This window comes from Kwoniella pini, chromosome 5, assembly GCF_000512605.2.
Source record: "Kwoniella pini CBS 10737 chromosome 5, complete sequence".
Lineage (NCBI taxonomy): Eukaryota > Fungi > Basidiomycota > Tremellomycetes > Tremellales > Cryptococcaceae > Kwoniella > Kwoniella pini.
In genome coordinates, this window is record NC_091720.1 from 1,483,007 (window position 1) to 1,502,202 (window position 19,196).

General features: G+C 40.4%; 7 protein-coding genes across 7 annotated transcripts; 2 read left to right on the forward strand and 5 right to left on the reverse strand.

The window, feature by feature from the left end:
- Nucleotides 1-1,106: 1,106 nt before the first annotated feature.
- I206_104328 (uncharacterized protein) lies at nt 1,107-2,999 on the reverse strand (the record flags this gene model as incomplete). Its single annotated transcript, XM_019155833.1, has 6 exons — nt 1,107-1,305; nt 1,434-1,582; nt 1,650-1,917; nt 1,986-2,020; nt 2,141-2,635; nt 2,694-2,999. 6 exons carry the CDS (start codon nt 2,997-2,999, stop codon nt 1,107-1,109), a joined length of 1,452 nt encoding a protein of 483 aa, XP_019010791.1.
- Nucleotides 3,000-4,738: 1,739 nt separating this feature from the next.
- On the reverse strand, nt 4,739-6,298 carry I206_104329 (uncharacterized protein; the record flags this gene model as incomplete). The annotated part of the gene is made up of 4 exons (XM_019155832.2): nt 4,739-5,106; nt 5,169-5,219; nt 5,283-5,854; nt 5,943-6,298. The coding sequence occupies 4 exons, from the start codon at nt 6,296-6,298 to the stop codon at nt 4,739-4,741; spliced, it is 1,347 nt and encodes a 448-aa protein (XP_019010790.2).
- Nucleotides 6,299-7,016: 718 nt separating this feature from the next.
- On the forward strand, nt 7,017-8,686 carry I206_104330 (uncharacterized protein; the record flags this gene model as incomplete). The annotated part of the gene is made up of 5 exons (XM_019155831.1): nt 7,017-7,461; nt 7,543-7,607; nt 7,700-7,841; nt 7,955-8,402; nt 8,467-8,686. 5 exons carry the CDS (start codon nt 7,017-7,019, stop codon nt 8,684-8,686), a joined length of 1,320 nt encoding a protein of 439 aa, XP_019010789.1.
- A 1,247-nt stretch (nt 8,687-9,933) lies between these two features.
- Nucleotides 9,934-11,822, forward strand: I206_104331 (glycerol-3-phosphate dehydrogenase (NAD(+)); the record flags this gene model as incomplete). Its single annotated transcript, XM_019155830.1, has 12 exons — nt 9,934-9,974; nt 10,060-10,156; nt 10,297-10,453; nt 10,530-10,600; nt 10,729-10,912; nt 10,968-11,002; nt 11,064-11,157; nt 11,229-11,348; nt 11,408-11,460; nt 11,523-11,562; nt 11,619-11,638; nt 11,700-11,822. The coding sequence occupies 12 exons, from the start codon at nt 9,934-9,936 to the stop codon at nt 11,820-11,822; spliced, it is 1,035 nt and encodes a 344-aa protein (XP_019010788.1).
- A 218-nt stretch (nt 11,823-12,040) lies between these two features.
- On the reverse strand, nt 12,041-13,636 carry I206_104332 (uncharacterized protein; the record flags this gene model as incomplete). The annotated part of the gene is made up of 1 exon (XM_019155829.1): nt 12,041-13,636. The coding sequence occupies one exon, from the start codon at nt 13,634-13,636 to the stop codon at nt 12,041-12,043; it is 1,596 nt and encodes a 531-aa protein (XP_019010787.1).
- Nucleotides 13,637-14,091: 455 nt separating this feature from the next.
- I206_104333 (uncharacterized protein) lies at nt 14,092-16,254 on the reverse strand (the record flags this gene model as incomplete). The annotated part of the gene is made up of 1 exon (XM_019155828.1): nt 14,092-16,254. The coding sequence occupies one exon, from the start codon at nt 16,252-16,254 to the stop codon at nt 14,092-14,094; it is 2,163 nt and encodes a 720-aa protein (XP_019010786.1).
- Nucleotides 16,255-17,029: 775 nt separating this feature from the next.
- On the reverse strand, nt 17,030-18,807 carry I206_104334 (uncharacterized protein; the record flags this gene model as incomplete). Its single annotated transcript, XM_019155827.1, has 5 exons — nt 17,030-17,129; nt 17,187-17,910; nt 17,983-18,062; nt 18,114-18,193; nt 18,247-18,807. The coding sequence occupies 5 exons, from the start codon at nt 18,805-18,807 to the stop codon at nt 17,030-17,032; spliced, it is 1,545 nt and encodes a 514-aa protein (XP_019010785.1).
- Nucleotides 18,808-19,196: the final 389 nt, after the last annotated feature.

Sequence of the window (19,196 nt, forward strand, 5' to 3'; positions counted from 1 at the left end):
ATCAAAAGGTGACGAGTATAATGACGATATTCAGGGTCTATCACAAAGATTGGAGCCCTTAATTCCCTATTTTCTAAATAATTCGTGGCTGGAACTTTATAGTGATTCTCTTCTTATTGAGGTATTCCATTTAATAAGATAGAAAACATCGTTACGCGTTACGAGAGATCCTATAAGACTACGTCGGAGGCTTACTCATTTCCCTTCCTCTGCTGAGTGTAGAACAGTTCTGGACAAAGGCAAGAATTGTCAAATCGCTGTCATAATATGTTCGTGTTCTTGCCCTCAAGATCCTGCGCTTGGCTTGGTACATGAGATAGACATCTCGACCGGTCAAGTCATATCGGTCAACTCTGCTCCGTGACATACTTGCCAGGAGTCAAAGGGCCATCTGTGTCCGCACTTGATATAAGACTACCAACATTTTTCGCCCGTTTCCCAATACACAGTTCCATAGACGTAAGGTAGATCCAAGAGGAACGAAACTAACCACATATCAATAAAAGTCACAAAGAACGTAAAAAAAGATGTAATCATGACGTCATTTATCAAAAAGCTGTTAAACTCCCTTCCGTGTCATCTATATCCGCTCATTTATTTGCGGTTTATCCAAGCGATATCAGTCTTACGCTTTTTGCTCGAGATCATCCCAGCGTGAAAAACTCGCAGAGATATGAGCATAAACTCGTGCAGCTTACTGGTGATGATGAGATCAATAGTGACGTCGTGTTGACTTGTGAATGATATTATCAGATCAAATCTAGGAAAGACCAAGGTCAAACGCATCGCAGATTAATTGTGGCTGCACGGTGTAAATAATATACTGAGATCATTAATAGTACACTAATCAGAATTGATGTTATCTCAAATACGTGAAGAAACCTTGAATGAAGATGAATGTACTTCGATATTTAGTCTACAAAAGCAAAGACAATCCAATCTCATACAAATTGCAAGAATTTCATATCATCAAATAAATTACATACCAATAATACACATTAATAAACCATTTTGTCCACTGATATGATAATGACTCATATCTAGATTGTTTCCCTTCCCCATTTCAATGTACTTCTTCTTTCCTTGCGAGAGTCGGTAACTTCCTGCTACTCGATTTCCTGATCACTCCTATCTAAACTCGTTTCTCCCACTCCGTCAATCGATCCAGCAGCTTTCCATCGTTTCTCTTCATCTGGCTCAACGAATCGTCTTGCCATACGTGTGAAAGAAGTATCAATTTTATGTATTGTTGTAGGATCTAAAGCTGACAGGTATGGTCTAGCTTTTGATTCCCATGCGTGATATCTATAAAAGAGAAACAAATTAGCTTTTTCTCTTACATAAATCGTATATCGAGGTTTTAAGCATTAAAGATATGGGGACGCGATATTTAGACATATCTTATGCAATAACAGCAGGATATCGACACTCACGCAAGTTGACCGGACTGCTGAAAATCATATTCTGTTGTTACATACACCGCATGAATATGATCATCTGTCCACAAAGGCCAAAAGAAAGCTCGTTCAGATAAGATAGTGAGTAAAGTGGGATACATCTTAGCAAGTGTCCAAGGCATTTCCTGTATCAATCAGATGGTTTCAGCTCAGCACAACATTGACATACCTCAACCATAGCAAGTGACTTACAACAGAATGTTCAGTCCACTTATCGCCTCTGAATCCCTCATAACTCATCAACCATCTTTCAATGAACTCCGCTCCTTTCCTAGCTACTATGACAGCGTTACACAATCCTTTAGGGTTCATCTCATCATCTCCACCTGCACCTCTTAAGAAAGTTAAACCGTGTGCTTCCATACCCAGTACCACATCTTGACGTAGCAGATTATGGGAAGCAAAGGAACGCAACACGAATGTATCGATATCCAGATATATCCCACCGTAGTCCCGTAATCTAAAGCGACATATCACTGTCAGGAAACGATCAAGAGATCTTTAACAGAACTGCAAAACTCAGCTTACACTTCAAGCCGTATTATGTCTGCTTTATGAGCGAACTATAGTATCACGAATAATGTTCATCAGTTTGATTTCCCTCTTTCTGACATTTAAGATAGTTCCTATCCATTCGTGAATGACAAAGATGACCAGAGCTCAGTAAATGGTAGAGCACTTACATGAGTTACAGGTCTCCTATCTTTTCCAATCCATTGAACATCTCTTGCTCTTCTAATTTTGATTAATCCCTTAATTTGACCTGTTGACTGATCAATAAAACCTTCATAATATTTTATACGTTCCCACCAATATCCTTTAGGTTCATTTATACAATGAAACCAAATTTCATCAGGTTTAAGATTTATTAAACTTGAACGTATTGCTAAATAAGCAAAATATGGAAAATCAGGTTGATTAATTTCATCTGATAATCCATATACATAATGTACTAAATTTGGTATATCTTCTTTTGGTTCAGGTAAATAATTTAATGAAATTGTTGAAGATATTTTTGGTGAAGGTGGTAATGAATGTGGTAATATAGATGAAGGAATTAATGATCTTCTTGAATATATTGAAAGATATAATGGATGATTAGATCCTATTAATATACCTAAACCAAATATTAAGATAGAAGGAAGAAATTTTAAAGCCAATGAACGATAATATGAATGCTGATTTTTGATGATTAGTGTGATAGACAATGTATGAATTAATTCGAGTTTTACTTACTTGAGATCTCCCTTCTCTGTTGGTCATAGGAACATATTCTCTTGTATTATTGATACCATGATCGCTATTCCAAGAATCACGAAATACGCTCATAGGTAATCCTACCCACACCTGCTCGCCTATTTCCCTTGAACCAGATAACCAATGTGATATACTTTTGCTTAAAGAATAATTATCTTGGGATTGGGTAAAGGACGAAGATGAATTACTGTTCACAGGAAATAAGAAATTGATTAATCGCAGCTTGATAAATATCTTCTCTGCTTTATTTGTTTTGCCTATGATTGAATGTTTACGGAGAATCATGTACTGCGGATAGATAAGACAGTGATATGATTGAGGTCTACGTAGTCAATTTGTCCTAAGCCAAGAAGTATGTATATGCCAAGATGGTCTGAAAGCTCAAACGACTTGATCTGGGTATTAAGGCGATGCAGAAGAAACGGAATTATATCGTTTTGTTGATCTATTTCAATTCAGCTTTGAATTTGATAATCGAATAGTAAGATATTTCGTAAGTGGATGTAATCCTATAAAAATCAATCTGAAAGATGTTTTGAATGTATTGCCAAGACTTAATATAGCTATAACGTGACAAATTTGAATGAGACATCTGGGAGAATAACAGATACGCTGGGCTATTTAAAAGTCAAAGTTGACTTTCTGGTGTGATTTTCACCGATTTAAGCGTAATCGCCCTTCAGCTCCCTGATTCCATTACGAGATCAATTCGGATACTTTTAATGATTAACTTGATAAACCATTTCAAGTATTCTCAATAACATTTTGCTGTGAATACTTTTATACAACTTGACGCTGACACCTTGGCCGCCTCCAATGCCTTTCTGATATTCAAACATGGGGAACGAGGAGAAAGAATGAGCACGACAAAGCTAGAATGAATAAATTGTCCGATGAACCGGCGGTAACTCTGAATACAATCCTTCGGAACTCTCAAGACCACTCTCTGAACTCTTCGAGACAGCTTACCATTTGAGCACAGGATGATCACTGTAGCATGATCGTCCCAAATTTTATAGATATCACGACTGACTCAGTAAATTATCAGTCTGTGGAAAGCGATCAAAGGCGCATCAGTTGAGATTCACTGTTACTAGGACATGTGTGAGATACAATGAGGGATTATCTCAATTCACTCAGAGTAAACCTGTTTGATATAAGAATTCTTTCGGAAACCGGGATTATACACTCTCATCAATTTCAATCACGAATCCGACCAAACTCATTTTCGTAAGACAGACTATGCAAAAACAGTTTTTAAAGATGTTCCATCAAGGAAGTGATTTGGGATAAATTTCATATCTCTTAACTGACACACATCAAATGGCACAATATCCAAGCAATCTCAAATTTTGAAGAAGAGAAAGTTAAGACCAAATTCAATGACTACCACTACTCAGTTTAATATGAGCCCATGGGCAGGAGTTATAGGATTATCTACTATGGTCGCTGTAAGTTAAAAATTGTTTATCATGTTTCATTTTACCTGTCATTAGCTTGTCACCCCTTTGAAATTTTGGCTCATCATACATTTCGTCAGAGAACCGAATTATCACAAACATTATCAAAGCAATTCAACCAATCAACAAACATCATGAACTTACCTGTATCTCCAGCTTCTTCGTCTGAAAAACCAATTTCTTCATGCGGTAACTCAAGGTACGTACCTTTCAACCCAATCACGAAGCATACAATTACGTTGACACAAGAACTGTACTAGGTGCGGCTGCGAATCGGGAGGAGCAATTTGCGGATGTAGCCCGTGCAGATGTGTCGATTAAGATTTGCTTTGCAAGGAGATCAGACAATCAGGTGGCGAAAACTATAACTATATATCGAATCGAATAGAGAGTACAAGACTTTGTATCATAATGTAATTGTAGTATTTGGTCAAGTACAAATAATGCCTTCTATAAACTTTATCAAAGATTTATACATTTAAATTATATCTACAACATAAATGCAACGTCCATTTTATAATAGTATATATACTTGTCAACCCAATATTCGATCTCGCAGTTCTACTATCTAAATAAACCTTTGACCTTTTCGATAGGCCATGTTAACATTTCCATCAAATAACCAATTCGTCCGTAAAACTTCAACATCCCAGCAAGGTGTCTAGCAGGCTCATCTCCAAAGAACATATCCATATTCTCTTTTGATCCTTCCATTTCAACTTTTGCACGTTTCATCATTTTAATCTCAAATTCCCTTAATGCTTCATGTAAATCATCTGTACTTGGTTCTACCAATGGAGTTGGTCGTTCTGTCGGTTGAGAAATAGGGAAGAATGATAAAGGGAATGGAGGTGATGAAGATTTTCCTAGTTCTAATTTTGGTCGAAATAAGGGAACTAGAGTTTGACCTAAAAGTAATGCATCTGCTAAAGCTACATCAAGGATACAGTCATTAGTTCAAAGCAGTTTGAGGAGCAAGCGGAAGATGAATTACCTTGATTGACACCTTCTCCAGCAAATGGAGACATCACATGAGCAGCATCACCTATAATTCCACACGATGTATTAGCTGCAATCTTAGCATCAAACCAAAAGAATTTTGACTCACCCATAACTGTAACTCCGGTTTTATCAGTATTCCAAGTCAACTCCGGATCAAATTGGTATATTTTTCTTTGATTTATTGAGGTTTCTTCTGAAGCCATTATGATTTCTTTGGCTTGTGGCAACCACCCTTCAAATAAATTTACCAGCCATTCCCTCTTACCTTTTTCAGGAAGCGGATTTTCTTTTTGCCAATTAAAAGGTACTTTTAATGCTAAGTAAATCTTGCATTTTTTACCAGAATTCATTTGAGGCATTAAAGCTTTACCTTCATCCAAAATCATTAATGCACCTTTTCCTATATATGTTTCCAAAGAAGAAGTAAGATTTGAGGGTAGAATTTCAAGTTCATACATTGAACATCCTGAATAATCCGGTTTGATATCATGTAATAATGGTCGAACTAAGGAAAACGCTCCATCTGCACCAATCAAATACGGAGTAGTGATTGTTGGTTTATCTATAAATCTGATTTCGTATAAAGAGGTAGAAAGAGCGGTTACGGAAGTGATTTTATGATCCCATTGTATGGTTTTGGGTGAAAGCGATTTAATAAGTAAATTTCGAAGGTCAGTCCTGCCATTTTGAGAAAATTAGCATAAATTCATTCGATTGATTATACAAATGAGATATAGCAGGCTCAGCAGATAAAATGAAAACTTACCGATCAATCTCAGGTCTTCCTCGAATTTCGCCTACATCAACACGCTTGGTATCCACTTGTTGTTCTTCCTCTGGCACATTCTCGTCCAACCAAATTTTCCCAGTCTTATCAACTACTTTCATAGCTTCTCCTTCTGCTCTCATCATCTTACTAGCTTCGTCTAGCAAATAGGTTTGTCTCAAAGCCAAAAGTCCAGTATCATCATGAAGATCAAGTGACCCTCCTTGAGGTCTGTGATTGGCATGTGGATCTCCCTCGTAGATTACTACCGGGATTTCATTCTGTTCTAGATATTTGGCTAGGAGCAAACCTGATGGTCCGGCTCCAATGATAACTATTGGTTGAGGCGCTGACATCATGATGTGAGAGGACGTCTCAGGAAGACGACTATACGTATATCTGTTCAAGTTAGGCTAATTTGATCTATCAGTTGTGCGATTAGTTGTAGGCAGCGTGTTGATTCGTTTTTTGCAAAAAGAGGTGTCTCGAAGGATGGGAGGGGGTATTTATAAGTGCTGATCAGCATTCTAGACCGAGCGTTCAAAAAGGCTCGGTTATCGAAGCCCTTCATTGACGAAAGGAACATTACAAACTGTGCCGCCATGTGTACGACATTGACAACGGGAGGATACTTCGGTGATCTTATCGCTCGGCACGGCACGATCTTATCTGAAAGCTTAAAAATAGAACACTCGGTGGTATTGACCGAATGAAACGGGATCAAATGAACGATGATATTCCGTGATGAAAGCCACTTTCGATATTTCCGCGGAGAAACGCTTGCGCCAGCTGTAAGCCTGAGGAGGGTTCGGGTTATCGACTGAGATTTAGCATAATTCCATAACATCTTGACCATACGAAGGTTTATTAGAACGTGATGAACAGCTAAGTGATCATGCTGAAGACACAATAGACGACAAATAACAAACGGAGTAGACATATACGAATCACGGCAAGAGCGCCGCACAATCGCGAAATATCAATTCCTATTCTCAAGATCTATCCCAACGGGCTAACATATCGCAAGATCAACCAATCTTCAATTCTACATAACCTTTTCCTTCATAGGCAAAAATGTCGCATTTACTGCCGCCCAACTTATTACGACTCTTTGCACCTCGTCCACAACCCCCTTTCTTAAAACCTTTATCTAAAGATGAAAGAGTGAGAGGACCTAATAAATTAGCAGGGGTAGCTCCATTATTTCATAGGCTAAAGGAAGAAGCGGATGAAGAAGAAATTAGATTAGGTATGGTTGAAACTGAACAAGCAGCTAAATCAGAACAAGAATCTGAAATAAAAGCTGAAACTTCAAAACGAAACGGTCATGGTACTAATGGTAATGCTGAAGAGGATGGAGAATTGAATGAAAAAGATCAACCAATAACAACAAAGTCAAAGGGAAAAAAGAAAGATATAATAGCTGAAAAAGGTATAATTGGACCAGAAGCAGTCAAAATGAGAAATGAAATGAGAAAGAAAAGACAAGAGGAATATAAGAAGAATATTGAAAAAAATTGTAAATTCTTTTCAAACCTTTTACCGTTGCGAAATTTATGGTCAGGAGTAATTCGCTAATACTTTTGATCGAAATTGATAGATAAACCCCAAGACGATCCAAATGCAGTTGGAGATCCATATAAGACTCTATTCATATCGCGTCTGGTAAGTTCACTTCCTTCTTGCGACACAATGTGATTTTACATTAGGAGGATCACTTGCCTTGTGTAATGCTAATATTACCATGCCACCTCTAGTCGAAGAAAGCTACAGAAGTTGATCTACGTCGAGAATTCGAAATGTACGGTGCTATAGAACGAATAAGGATAATAAAAGATAGGAAGGGGAAGAGCAAAAGTTATGCCTTCATTGTGTACGAGAGGGAACGGGATATGAAGGGTAAGTCGGTTTACTTGAAAAGGAAATCTTGACATGATTCTCGCGAAATCTCCTTCAATGTGTCCGATCACAATGACCGAAATCGAAGCTGATTTCTTTGGGTCGCTTCTTAGCTGCATACAAAGACGCCGAAGGTATCCCAATCCATCACAAAAAGATCTTAGTTGACGTGGAACGTGGTCGAACGGTGAAAGGCTGGAAACCTCGTAAATTAGGTGGAGGTTTAGGAGGACGACCTAAACCTGTAGATCCTGCAAAAGAAGCACCGGCACCACCTATGCCAGCTTTCGGCGGTGGTGGTTTCCGAGGAGGATTTGGTGGTAGAGGGGGAGGAGGAGGAGGATTCAGAGGCGGTCCCCCAAGAGGAGGGTTCGGAGGTGGTGGCGGAGGATTTGGTGGAAGAGGAGGGTTCCAAGGTGGACGAGGAGGATTTCAAGGTGGGGGCGGTGGATTCCAAGGAGGAGGAGGTGGATTTGGAGGAAGTGGTGGAAGAGGTGGTTTCCAAGGAGGAGGTGGTGGTGGTGGCTTCCAAGGTGGAGGAGGAAGTGGAGGTGGTTATGGGTAAATATCATCTCCCTTTTGAAATTAATATAGAATCTCTTGAACTCCGCTAACTCATCAATAGTGGACCTCCTAGTGGTGGTGGAGGATTCCAAAATGGCTTCAATCAATCTGGACCACCTGGTGGTGGGTATGGAGGCGGACAAGGTGGATTCAAGCGAGATTTCGATAATTCCGGTGGAGCAGGTGGTGGATATAGCAGCGGCGGCGGTGGTGGTGGTGGTGGAGGAGGTGGTTTTGGTGGTGGATACGAAGATCGCGATCCGAAAAGGATGCGATATTAAACGATGTTATAAGTATATGTGTAAATTTTCTCCTCATCATTTGACATCTGGCATTGACCCCAAAAAAATTGGTAAAGAGGTTTGTTGCATTTGTTCATTAATACATATTATTGCAAATTACAACTTTGCAGCTTTGTGTTCAGAATTTTATGGGTTCACATCGATACGGTAGAACCATTCATAACAGAAACAAAAGGTTGCTGAAGCAAAGAAGTATATTTCGTCAACTACCCTCTGATCAATCGAACGAGAGGTGCGTTAGGACATATTGCAAATGACACTTGTCGGTTTTCAGATCAATCACATCCATGTCACGCGATAATGTTAACAGTTCAATCGGTCTAAGTTGGTGGGTATTGTAGGTGATTTATATGCCCTCACTCCCGCGCCCATTCATCTTGCGTAATATCCATGTCCCACTTCCAGTATCTATCATTATAACCGATTAACACAACCCGCAAGCTGGGCAATGCATTTACTTCCATCATGTAACAATGTCATTGTGATAGATAAGAATACACAAACAGATCGCCGTGGAATCGATGCTAAGATTCTAACATATCAAGTCCTTCACGGTAGGAGTTTGATGAGAGAACTCCACACTACACGAGGTTTCTGACATAAACGAAGCTCAAACGTCGTGGGTGTCAACGTTTATGGCCTCGACCAAATCCTAAGTATGGAAGGCGAAAAAGCACAAGCTTATTGATATGTTATTCGCATGACCGTTCTCCCAGAAGCAACGCATAATGTGTGATATTTCCATGTTCAGTCTCTAGCATGTATGCTGTTCCTTATCAAGGTATACTTGATTTTGAGACTACCATAAATCAAAATATTCTAGTGAAAGGGCTTCATCCTTGTATGGTCTATGCTGTTCTTGAATTCCCTAGATCTGTTCTTCCACGTGTCAATGATCTACCCCGTCATCAAATTAAGCTATTGCCGATTTAAGCGGTTTCCTAATGATAACAGGTCTGTGCGATAATCGTAATCATAAAAATAAAAGACATGTTAATCCCCAAAATCATATCAATATTGATCAACACCCCATTGATCGAACAAGAAATATCATTTCGAATTTTTATCAGTGTATTCACAGTCAATCATTCATCATCTCGTCTTTAATACATAGATCTTTCAGAGCAGTTCGCTCGATCCATCCTTATCCATCCAACACCGTCAATAGTCCAAAATCCCCATTCTCACTTCCACATCATCGTCAATTCAGCATATCAACTATAAAGATGGGTAAAGAGAAAGTAGCTATCATTGGATCTGGTAACTGGTATGTCACATCACTTGAATCACGTCTCCAATGAATAATCCTTTGATTAGAAAAGGAAATAAACTGATAACAGTCTCGTTGATAGGGGATCAGCTATTGCCAAACTCGCTGGTAATAACGTCAAGAAACATTCTGATATATTCGATGATTCGAAAGTACCTATTTGGGTCTTTGAAGAAGATGTGAGTGGTTTTCATACCTTCGTGCATCTTTTGTTTCCCAGATACTTGACGAGAAGGCGAATCATCTTTTTGGTAATGTCGCGTGCAAGGAACAAAAGACCGAGACGATTTCTGAGCTGACGAGATGATTCAACTTATAGTTCGAAGGCAAGAAATTGACGGAAATCATAAATACAGAACATGAGAATAAAAAATATCTTCCTGATGTGAAATTATCAGAAAATGTAGTAGCTGTACCTGATCTCGTGGAAGCTGTCAAAGGAGCTACTGCTTTGGTTTTTGTGATGCCTCATCAATGTAAGTTGATCAGGTCTAGCTGCATGGATGAAACTATGTGGAAATTTGCTCATTGGTCAAAAATAACTGTTTTCAGTCCTCGACAAGTGTTTGGATCAATTAGAAGGAAAGGTGGAAAAAAATGCAAAGGCTATCACTCTCATCAAGGTGAGTCATGACATCATGTGCTGATTCTCGGTCTCATTGGGTTTGTCTCCCATTGTCGCCTGTTTGCTATTTCTCAACTCGCTTTCCCGTTGTGACCCTGGCAGGTGCTAACATCTCGCATTCGGCAGGGAGTCGGAGTAGAAGGACCCGATATCCACGTATTCGCAGATGTCATTCAGGAAAGATTGGGGGTTTCATGTTCGGCTCTTAGTGGTGCGAACATTGCAAATGAGGTGGCTATAGATAGGTTTTCGGAGACCACTGTTGGTTATCGAACTGAAGAGGAAGGACAACTTTGGCAAAAGCTTTTCCGTAAGTGTACTTCCCTATATCACAGTAAGCGGTCTGGCATTAACCTCGATTCCAGAAACTCCTAATTTCAAGGTTCAGCTTATCGATGATGTAAGTTCGGTGCTTGTAGAATCACAGCATCGCACATCTGACTAGATTGTTATGATCACAGGTTGCTGGTGTTTCGCTTTGTGGAGCCTTGAAGAACATCGTCGCTGTTGCTGCTGGTTTCATTGATGGATTGGAGTATGGAAACAACTCAAAGGGTAAGCGATCCGATCTCATCATCACCCGATGACACGCTATCGATGCCAGGCTGATTTGGGAACGACGATAGCCGCGATCATGAGGATCGGTTTGCTCGAGATGAAGTATTTCTGTCAAGAGTTCTTCAAAGACGTAAAGGAAGAATCGTTCTTGCAAGAGAGTGCTGGTGTTGCGGACGTCATTACCTCTTGTGAGCTCGTCAACTTTCCCCAAAAACGAGCAATGGAGGCTAATTAGATGAGCCGCCAGGCCTCGGAGGAAGGAACAGAAAATGTGCTGAGGCTTTCGTAAAGCAAAAGAAAGTGAGCGGTGACTCCTTAGAACATCATGAGCAGGAGTACAGCTAATGCTAGCGCTGGCTTAGCCGTTCGACGAATTGGAGAAAGATATGTTGAATGGGCAAAGTAAGTGGATCAACTATGTGCAATCAGTCAATTCGCTAAGCATATTTCTTCCGTAGAACTGCAAGGTATTCATACTGTAAGTCTAACCTTCTCAGTTCTGTTTCGTTTGAGCTAAGCTCACTTACCAACCCATTCAGGCTAAGGATGTTCACATCTTCCTGAAAGCGCGAGACCGACTCGGTGCATATCCCCTTTTCGACAAGGTATACCAAATCTCGTGGGAAGGTTTACCAGTCGAAAAGCTGACTGAGGGTCTTTAAGTAAATTTAATTTAGAAGAACAAACACTGTAGACGAGCTAAGCATAGAAGTCGAAGAAGACAGCTACTAGTAGTTATTAGACAATATATACTCTGCATTATAGATACAATCATGAACACTGCTTCTCCCTGTCTAATCTCGTACATACTATTCTTAGAGACAGGGAACAATTCGCCATATACACCTGCCTCTAGCGCATCAGTCGGAAGATTTACCGATTAGGCTGCGGCAGACACAGTCGGCGATGTGGTAGTTAATCGGCCAGCAGCTCCGGAACCACTTCCAAGAGATTGATGGGATCCGGTCAATCTATCAAGATATGTCGGGTTGGCATCAGCGCCTGAGTTCCCCCATTTCCTTTTACTTGCGAGACTGTCTTCTGCTTTTTCTGTTACACCTTGTCTCCCGTATCTCTTGCGGAGTGCGGCCTTGGTAGCTGCCAGCTGATCACTGCTAACAGTACGATCATCAGGGGATTTGGACGAGTCACCAGTTTTCGGTCTAACATCGCTTGTTGTACTACCTTCAGATAAATTAGCCCAATCTTCAAAATCAAGACCGGCTTTTTTCTGCCATTCTTTGAGGTAAATATCGAAGGAATCTCTCTTCATCTTGGAATATTCTTGTAAACCTTTTTCATCTCTCTTATTGCGTAGTGCTTGTTGTTCTTGTAAACTTGTTTCAGCTGCTCGGGTAAGTGCCGAAGCTTCTTGAGTCGATTCAAAAGTAACCTCTCGATGCCCTTTACCACTATATACATCAGAAACCATTTTTAAGATTTTTGGATCTTTGGCCATCGAGGAATGTCTTTGTAAAAAGTGATCAAGATTTGATGATCTAAGGATAGCAGTTCTATCAACTCCTTCCTTATTATTCGTATGAGATTGAGATTGTTTTATTTCATCAATAGTAGATTTCATACTTTTATTCCAATCTTCTTCTGAAAATCCTGAATCAATATACCATTTTTTAGCTAAATTTGATAATTTTTTAATTCTTTTAATTTGTATTTCTTTTTGACCTTTTTCTTCATTATCAGGAAATGTTAAAGCAATTTCATCATCTTCATCTTTTTTAATTCTTCTATAACCTTCTTTCAATCTCAAACTATCTTTAAAATTCATTTCTATAGTTCTTTGTCCACATAATAAAACTTGTTGAATTGCTTTTCTTTTCTTTTCAGATTCATCATCATCTTTCGCTGAAATAGCAATTTTTGATAAATAAGTCTCAAGATTATATAAATTTAATTTAGATTTGACTGAATCTTTTAAAGTACCTTTTAACCAATTATTAGCAGTTTCTTCAGTTTCTTTAATTGACTTGATATGCATTGCTTGAGCTTGTTCTTTCATTTCTCTTTTCAACATTGCTTGAATTGTACCTTCAATTTCTCCTCTACAATCATTGTATCCAGGTTTCAATACACTACTAGTTTGAATTGTAAAAGATTTGATTTTACCTTCTAATAAACTAACTACTTCCTCTCTTGTTGATTCATCCTTTCTAGCTTCATCACCTATACATCTTAAATGATGCGATAAATTATAAATATTGACTTTTACATTGATATCTCCACCTGGACCCCAATTAGTTTCGTATTCATCATCAATAGTCCGATTATTTGCCATCGTATTTCGTATTCTGTCCTCTGTTTCATCTCCATTCGTCACCCAATTGGTAGCTGCTGAAGCACTTTCATTACTCGTAGTATTAGTGATTCGACCAGAACTATTGGTTCGAGTCACATAGCATGGTAAGTCTTGAATCTGCCATTGTGGCTGCTGGTAGGATGGTTGAGTGGCGGTTGACATGATGATCACAAAAAAAGAATTGATATACTGTGAGGTAGCTATGTAAAGGATTTATGAGGCCTGTGGATCGAAATATATATGAATTGAGCAAGACAATGACTACTGAAGGATGCCCGACATTATCGCAGCTTATAGTCTTTCGATAAGCCAGCTGCTCCAGTGATACAGTAACTTCCTTTGTAGACTCTCCTATCGGTGTATGACCTTCGTGATCCAGAAAGGAACTTAAGAAAGGTCATTCCCACACTGGCTATGGACTTTGACGATGACGCCATGACGACAAACCAAAAGGATCTCTCACGTACGCTTGTCTGTTTGGACACCGTATGACCTTTAGGGGACTGTCAGTATCGCAGACCCGTTGAGTGGGTAAGTCACAGGCAATGCATGTTACGGGACTATAGCTGATGGCACTATGTACAGAAAGTAAGCAAAGAAGTAAGTGTAGCCGGCGACTACGCGGTACTGGTAACGGCTTGTGGGCCAGAAGAGTGACTTGGCGTAGAGCTATCGCTTCCACTTCCGTCATTGCTTGTACTGCCACTCGACTCCGGATTGCTCTGCGACTTACCCCCGCCCCTGCTACTGCCACCTCCTCTTAGGTGCTCCTTTGGAATTCCAGAAATTTGTGACCATTCGCCCAAGTACTTATCAATTCGTGCCTCTCTCTCTGAAGACCACTTCTTGAAAGCTCTTCTTCCTTTATCACGATATTTCGATGCTGTCTTCTGTGTATCTACAGCGGCTTTCGTCAAGCTTGAAGCTGCTTCCGAAGATCCAACATCGACTTCGTGATGTCCACCAGCGGTCAAAACGGTTGTGACCGCCTTTAGTACGTCTGGATTTCTCGCCAACGAAGATTGAGTTTGCAGAAAGCTTTCGATGTTGGAAGATCTAAGGACAGCAACTGAGCTACCACTCGAAGATCCACTACCACTGTTGCCTTGATCTCCCGCTGATGATCTCGCCTCGGTATTCCATTCCTTGTAGGATTTACCGGCGATTTCTTCCCATTTTGCTAGAGTTTTACCAATCCCCTCCATCCTCTGTTTCTGCCACAACTTTGTACCCTCAACGTCCTCATTTTCCTTAAATTTCATCATTTGCCGTTCAAATTCTTTACTTGCTTTATTCAGTGTGCTGGCTTCTTCTGTCGAGCCCAGATCTACTACTGTACCTTTTTGTTGAAGAGCTCTTAGTACAGCAGCTTGGGCAGATGGATCTTTGGCCATACTTGAATAGTCTGACAAGAAGGTATCAACGTTCATTAAACTGACTACAGCTTGTGTATCTTTAAGATCAGGTGTATTCCTACTAATCCATCGATCTCTCGGAACTTGAGATGTCTCTTCCCACTTGCTGATTAGACTTTCTACCTTCCTCTTTCTAGCTTCTTGCCAAGCTTTGACTTTGTCTCCCAGCTTCGATTGATCCGTCTCATGATCGAATTCTGAAATGACCGTTTCTGTAGACTTGGTAGATTCCTGGAATTTCTTCAAACTGTCATCTGTACCAACATCCACTTTCACTGGTTTTCCACCAGCCAAAACCGATAATACGGATTCTCTGATTTTCGGATCTTTTGCCAAGTGAATTTGAGTATCAAGGAAAGAATCAACATTAGCAGAGTTCAATATAGTTTCTGTAGCTGTAAAAGGACCCAATTTTTCTCTTTCTGCAGCTTCAGCTTTGGCTTGTTGGGTTTTAGCTCTAGCTTTCAAATCTGATTTGGTTTTTTCAAGTTCAGAATTCCAGTCAGATTCAGAAATTCCAGAATTCGTTGTTCCCCATTTTTTAGCTAAATTAGCCAGTTTTTCATGTCTATCTTTTCTCCATTTTGAAATTCCTTCCTTTCCACTTTCTTCATGAATTTTATTTGCTTCTTTATTCAGATCATCTAATCCTTCATTCAACTTTACAGAATCTTTATAACTCATTTTGACAATTGATTCTTCACCTAAAATAAATCTGTGAACTTGTCTTCTAGCTTTCGGGTCAGTTGAAGTATCATTATGATTCTTGAAAAAATAATCAATATTTGTTATATCAAGTTTTGTTTCAACTTGATCTGATAATTCACCTTTTAACCAAGATTCCGCAGTTAATTTACCTTTTTCATAAGTTTCATTTATCATTTGAATTGCTTTTTCTTGATCACCTTTTCTTGCTACATATTTAGCTTGTCCTTCAGGACTTGATTTTCTAATTGATGTATATTCTGTAGATTCTTTAGTTGACATTGGAGCTCTAAATGAATTTCCTGGTTTATCAATTAAACTTTGAACTTTTTCACGTAAATCTTCATCATCTTTCCACGCATTTTTTTCTTTAAGACTTAATAAGTAATGTTTCAAATTACCCATTGTAATCTTACCTCCAATCGGAGCTGATGCTCCAAAAGAACCATCATAACCGTTATTATGATCAGTATTCAATTCAAGATCCCGATCGTAATTCTTTCCATCTTGTGTAGCTCCATCGCTTACCCATCTATTACCAGCGTGAGCTCCTCGTAGTTTGACGTCGCTATTAATCGTATCGGCCATGGATCGTTTCACTTGGCATGACAGATCTTGCCATCCTGTTATACTTGGTGCAGTAGCAGTGGCAACTGACATGTTAGGAGATGTGACTGGCGGGTTTTAGTAGATTGATGCGGAACAAATGTTATTGAGATGTGTACTAGGGTTGTGATAGAGAAATTAGGACTACAGAGGATTGAGTGGAATCTCTGATAAATGCTGCAAGGAAAGATAAAATGCATAGTCAGATGCTCTCAGACTGACTGATAAACCTGTTGCCCGCAAACACCCATTATTCCTGTCTGTAAGGGCGAATAGAAACACGTTCGACCCCAAGAAGGCATAATAGAAAGGACCGATCAAATAACCTCCTTTCAATAAAAATGCCACAAAGCATCATCAGCTCAAAGGATATGCGATGTGGCATGGCGCGTATACAGAGTGCAGCTCCTACTTTCATGCTTTGTTCTTCCAGCTAGAGAGCACGCAAACGATCATGATGCGATGATGCATTCTAGCGAGCACACGTAACATCTAATTGAACAGAGTGTATATACTTGAAACACGAAAAAAAATGACTCTATAACCTACATCCGAAGTTCAAGTGAAACCTTTTGGTGAAAAACGAAAAACGAAAATGGTAAAAAGATGAGCAACAAGAGTTTGATGTATTCATGCAAAGATATGACAAAGGAAATGAAAAATCACAGAAAGACAGCCCGAAAAACGTCCCAATAGAAAAGATTATAAGCAAATAAGAAGGGATTATACGAGATTGAACCTTTGACGGATCAGGTATACCTATTAGAGATATATGATAATTCGAGTAGAACAGGTGATCGAAAGATAGGGCGAAGATTGTCGAGATGAGTTATTGACTGTACCCTTGAGTGGCCACGTCAATTGGACTGGAAGGGTCATAGGTGTATCCTACACCTGGAGGAGCAGGGAATGGGAAAGATGGTCGATGCCTATATTTATCGTATCGTTAGCCTTTATCCTGCTGATGTTTGCAAAGAGAGACTCACCACCTTTGCCATGATTCAGGCATAGCGTCCGCACTTAGAGTTTTCTCCATCTTAGCAGCGGTCTCTAGGGGTGGGGCGAGAAGACCATTGGTTGTTTCTATGTTATAATTTTGATTTGTTGGTGTGAACGGCATGGCAAACACTGGTTTTCCGTCCGTTCCCAGACTACCTGGTGCAAAGACCCTGTTCTGTATTGGCATAGCTACTGTCGGCGAAGCATTCATTCTATTTTGTACCGGCGAAGGCATGGCAGATGGTCTTCGGTAAGGATGATGATGAGCAGGGTTTGATGGGGATGAGGGGAACCTTGTGTACGGTGATGTGTTTCCCGACCCATTGTCTAGCATGGCTGTACCGTCTTGCTTGATGCCTACTACGCCTTCGAAATATCCATCCGAATTTTCGCCCATTGAACTGTTCGTCCTGCCTAGAGTTGTGTCAATGACTAATGGTTCCGCGAGAGCTGGAGGAACACCCATATCACTCATAGATCGTGCCATCTGTTGTTGCTGTTGCTGTCCAATCTCGTCAGGAGTAACGATTATTTGCGATGATTCTGAGGAATCTCTCGGGGGTAAAGTGGTCAAGCTGGGTGGAGCGGAAGGATGCGAGAAGGACGATGTAGTCGGGAGACCATTACCAGCCAGACGCTCAGACGGTGTGGGATGTTCGGGCGTCGGTGGAGATAATGCGGGTGGCTGCGAATTGATGGGGTACATTGGAGCTGATGAAAGGGCGCAAAGGCATGGTCAGCTATAAAGATAGATCGGCACAATGGCTGATACAATCAACTCACTGATTGGGGCTGTTGCACCTTCTTCCCCTCTACAACCTTTCACCAACCAATGTCTTCGCAAGGCGTCTTTACGTGAGAAGCTACAAGATGGGTTAGAACAATGCACGGAATAGAGCTAATTAACAACTCACGTTTTACCACACTTGTCACATCCGAATGGCTTGACATCAAGATGGATCCTCTTGTGTCGTTTCAAATCGTGGTTACGGTTCTGGTAACCGAGCATCAGTTTGATTCAGTTACACGTTGAAAAGGAGTACTCACGAAGCTTTGCACACATTCATCACACTTGAACGGCCTATCCACTAAAGGCAACCTGTTTGCGAAAGAGTAACCGAGGTTTGGATTGTGTCTACCATCCATGCCAACAGATGGCGCTGCCATGGTATTGTGTCTCAGCAGGGGAGGCTGTTGCAACGTAGATGGCGCGGATAAGGATGGCAAATAATTGGGATATGGTGCGGAGGAGTAGGTCGAAGGATATGAAAGAGACCTAGGCATATCCGCGGAAGTCGGTTGCGAGTAAGGCGTCGTGTAGTAGCTTGATGGGTAAACATTTGCTCTCGGTGAATTTTGGGCTTGAGTGGTTGGAGTACCATATTGGGGTGTGTTCATTTGTCGTTGATAAGGCGAATACGAAGTAGCTGTCATGGGACTTGATTGAGAGGGGATTGAGCTTGTAGGTACGATTGACAAGCTCGGTGTCCGCGTTAGTGGAGGCTGAATCGGAGTTGGTCTCTCCGTTTCTCCTGAATAAAATCTATATCCCATTGCTGCGCTAGTCGGATAATTGGGGTATGAATTATGATGCGTAGGTGCAGGCATTTTATGTTGTTGTTGATAATAGGGGTATTGCTGATTCATTCCTGCTGGTTCCGAATGATGACCTGATAATACAGGTCGAGATGTGCTGGAGGCAGGAATAGAGGAAAGAGGAGGTGGAGCGAAAGCGAAAGGTGAAGCGGATGTTGGGGGAGATTGAGGTTGAGGTTGATAAATTGGTTGTTGATACTGAGAGGGGAAACAAGTATGTAAGCCAAATGATCACCACTTATATAATCGTTACGGCGTCTGAAAGCAAAAGGTCCGAGCAGTAATGTTGTATAGAACAGGTGAAATGACGGTGATTGTGGCAACCGATGAGGAGAATAATCACAGTCAATATCAAACTGGGAAGCGATGATCGTAAACGTTTGAGTTGATGTGAGGTCCAT